This window comes from Meleagris gallopavo, chromosome 10 (genome assembly GCF_000146605.3).
Source record: "Meleagris gallopavo isolate NT-WF06-2002-E0010 breed Aviagen turkey brand Nicholas breeding stock chromosome 10, Turkey_5.1, whole genome shotgun sequence".
Classification (NCBI taxonomy): domain Eukaryota; kingdom Metazoa; phylum Chordata; class Aves; order Galliformes; family Phasianidae; genus Meleagris; species Meleagris gallopavo.
In genome coordinates, this window is record NC_015020.2 from 15,527,845 (window position 1) to 15,530,369 (window position 2,525).

Consider the following 2,525-nt stretch of genomic DNA (forward strand, 5'->3'; position numbering starts at 1 on the left):
TGTGAGACCTGCCCACCACTTCCACCCCGGCGCTCAACATCACTGTGCACACACTGCATTCTAATGAAGTGCCTTATGTTGCAAATTCCAGGACAGTTTGAATAATCTGACAGACTAATTAACATTTCAGTCTCTCTTCCAAACGTTTGCTTTCAGTGCCAGGAAGCTTTCTCTGTATATACTTTCTAGTGCACAGAGTGACAGATTGCATATACCACTTCAAAATACCGTTTACCCAAAGACTCAGCTTACTCATTCATTGCTGTACCTGGGGTGGAGCTTGTTTTGGTTTCCAGACGATTCAAAATGGTCCTGGAAAGGAGCTGAAGTCTGTTGCCTTTCAAGATGCTCTACTAAGAATAGTTAGGTAAATATTTCTTTATTAAATGATTAATTCCATAAATAAATTCTTTTAATTCATTGAATATAAAATTAAAATCATTTACAACTTATTCCAGTATTACAGGGGTTCAAAGGGGTTAAAAAAAAAAAAAGAAAGAAAACAAAAGAGCTACAGTTTGATAAATAAAATACTCAGCTTTAAAACAACTGATTTCTGTTTGCCATTAAACTACAGTTGGTACATAATAGCTGCCAATGTGAACACCCCACAAGTGCCCACCTCAGGAAGGAATGTAACTTCCAACTTGGTTGGGAAAGTAGGGGAGAAGATGGAGGGGAGGGGAAAAGCATAGTGTTAAACTGAACAGAAAAGGAAAAGTTTTCATAACCGGAATAAAACATCAGATCACAAACAGAAAACAGTGTAAGATAAAGGTGCTCCAAAAAGAAGCAGTAAAGTTGCTCCAGTACTATGAAGCTTTAACTATGCTTAAATCTCTGTTGCATTAGTGTCCATTTGCACAGTGCACTCTTGTAATATCTCATATTGCCCTCAAATGGGCAAGGCACCACTTCCATCAGAGGTCCTTTCTCCATGGCTGGTTACTTCAGAATTCTGTTTAACATCCCACCCCAAATACCACTTAGTCCCTAAATTTGTGGATGTCGTTGACCAGTCTGTAAAAGGGATAAGCTTCATTTGCATGAGGACAGTTGTAGTTGCAGCGGCAGGACTGGATCATCATGACACTCTTGGTGAAAGTTTCTCCATCATCACAGCGGAACCGGATCTTGACAGTCCTGGTCTGCTGGGGAGTACAGCACCTGCCATCCACACAAGACCCACAGTACTTGGGGCGGTACTTCTTCACACTGGAGCATCCAGCATAAGTAAACCTTACGGGAGATGGGGACTTCTTAGTCTTGGTACATTTTTTTCCTTTCTGTAAAGAAAAGAAAATAACATCATTAGTGGGAGGTCTTTGTCCTGCCTTTACCCTCTACTTGAACCAGTTTGGAAAGAAGAGGAGCATCGGAGGTGTTTATATTTACCTTTAGGGAGGTGTAGCTGGGCTGACCACATGGCCTCACTTCACATATCCTGGTCTCCTTGATGAGCTTGCAGTCGGGATTGTCGTTGGTGACTCTGGTGGAGATGCCGGTCCCACACGTCTTTGAGCACTGGGACCAGGAAGTTGTTTGCACAATGCATTTGGGATTCTCAAAAGCTCGGCTTTGTGGCTCAGATCCAAAAACTGGAAAAGAAAAGGGGGGCTTAGACTACGTCTGCCTTCTCCCCGGGTTTCTTTCTGTCAAGCTGTCACACAGCTTCCCTCCCATCTCAGCTTTTGCCATCACACAGATCAGTGCACACTCACCAGGTAGCATCTTCAGGCCTCCCTTCACAATGGCAATCAGCTCGTTGTTCCTGGTCAGTTCGCCCTCAGAAGCGTCCAGACCAAACTCCTTGCTGAAGAAGCCCTCCAGCTCCTCCAGCGCATCCTTGCTCTCATCACAGACCCACTCCTCGCAGCACTGCCCAGGCACTTTGACTAGCCTGGGGCTGGGGCAGCCCAGGTTGGGAAGGGAGAGCTCCTGCGGGCAGAGCGGGATGCAGCCCACAGCTCCATCTATGCACGTACACTGGTGCTTGCAGTTGGGCTGGAAGCTTTCGCCGTTCTGGTAGATTTTGGAGTTGTATTCACACGGTCTCCCCTCAGACTGTGCTGCAGAGAGCAAAAGAGAGAGAAGAGGGTGTCAGCGCCGGGAATCGCTCATTTAAAGACACATATTTTGCTGCTCTGTTAAATTCGGTTTATGGTAAAGTTCCCTACAGTCCCCCGGAGACGCGGGGCTAGAACAATAAGTTAGTCAGGAATCACTTTTCCTTATGTGCTTTTAGCGGAGCCCAGACATACTGAATCGCATTCCAGACTGCTGAAGTCATGTGCCTTTCTGCCAAGCTACCAACAACAAAGCATAACCATACATGGACTCAAAGTTACTAAACTCCGGCACTCCGCACCGCGCCGCGGGCAGCTCTTACCTCTGCAGATGCCCTTGGTGGCTGCGGGGCTGGCGCCGAAGTTGCACTCCAGCCCCTTGGTGTGGTCGCAGGGCTGCGTCCGGCTGCAGTCCTCGTTCAGCTGCTTGGCGCAGACCTTGCAGCAGCCGCAGCCGTC

The 2,525-nt window shown here is 47.0% G+C and overlaps 1 protein-coding gene across 1 annotated transcript in view; it reads right to left on the reverse strand.

The window, feature by feature from the left end:
* Positions 1-390: 390 nt before the first annotated feature.
* Positions 391-2,525, reverse strand: part of CCN1 (cellular communication network factor 1) — a 2,392-nt gene continuing 257 nt past the window's right edge. Inside the window, exons 2-5 of the mRNA XM_010715995.3 lie at positions 2,390-2,520; positions 1,722-2,069; positions 1,396-1,598; positions 391-1,286 (exon numbers count right to left, since the gene is read on the reverse strand). Coding sequence (XP_010714297.1) covers positions 987-1,286; positions 1,396-1,598; positions 1,722-2,069; positions 2,390-2,520 — 982 coding nt within the window. The 3' untranslated portion in view covers positions 391-986. The remainder of the gene's footprint in view (positions 1,287-1,395; positions 1,599-1,721; positions 2,070-2,389; positions 2,521-2,525) is intronic.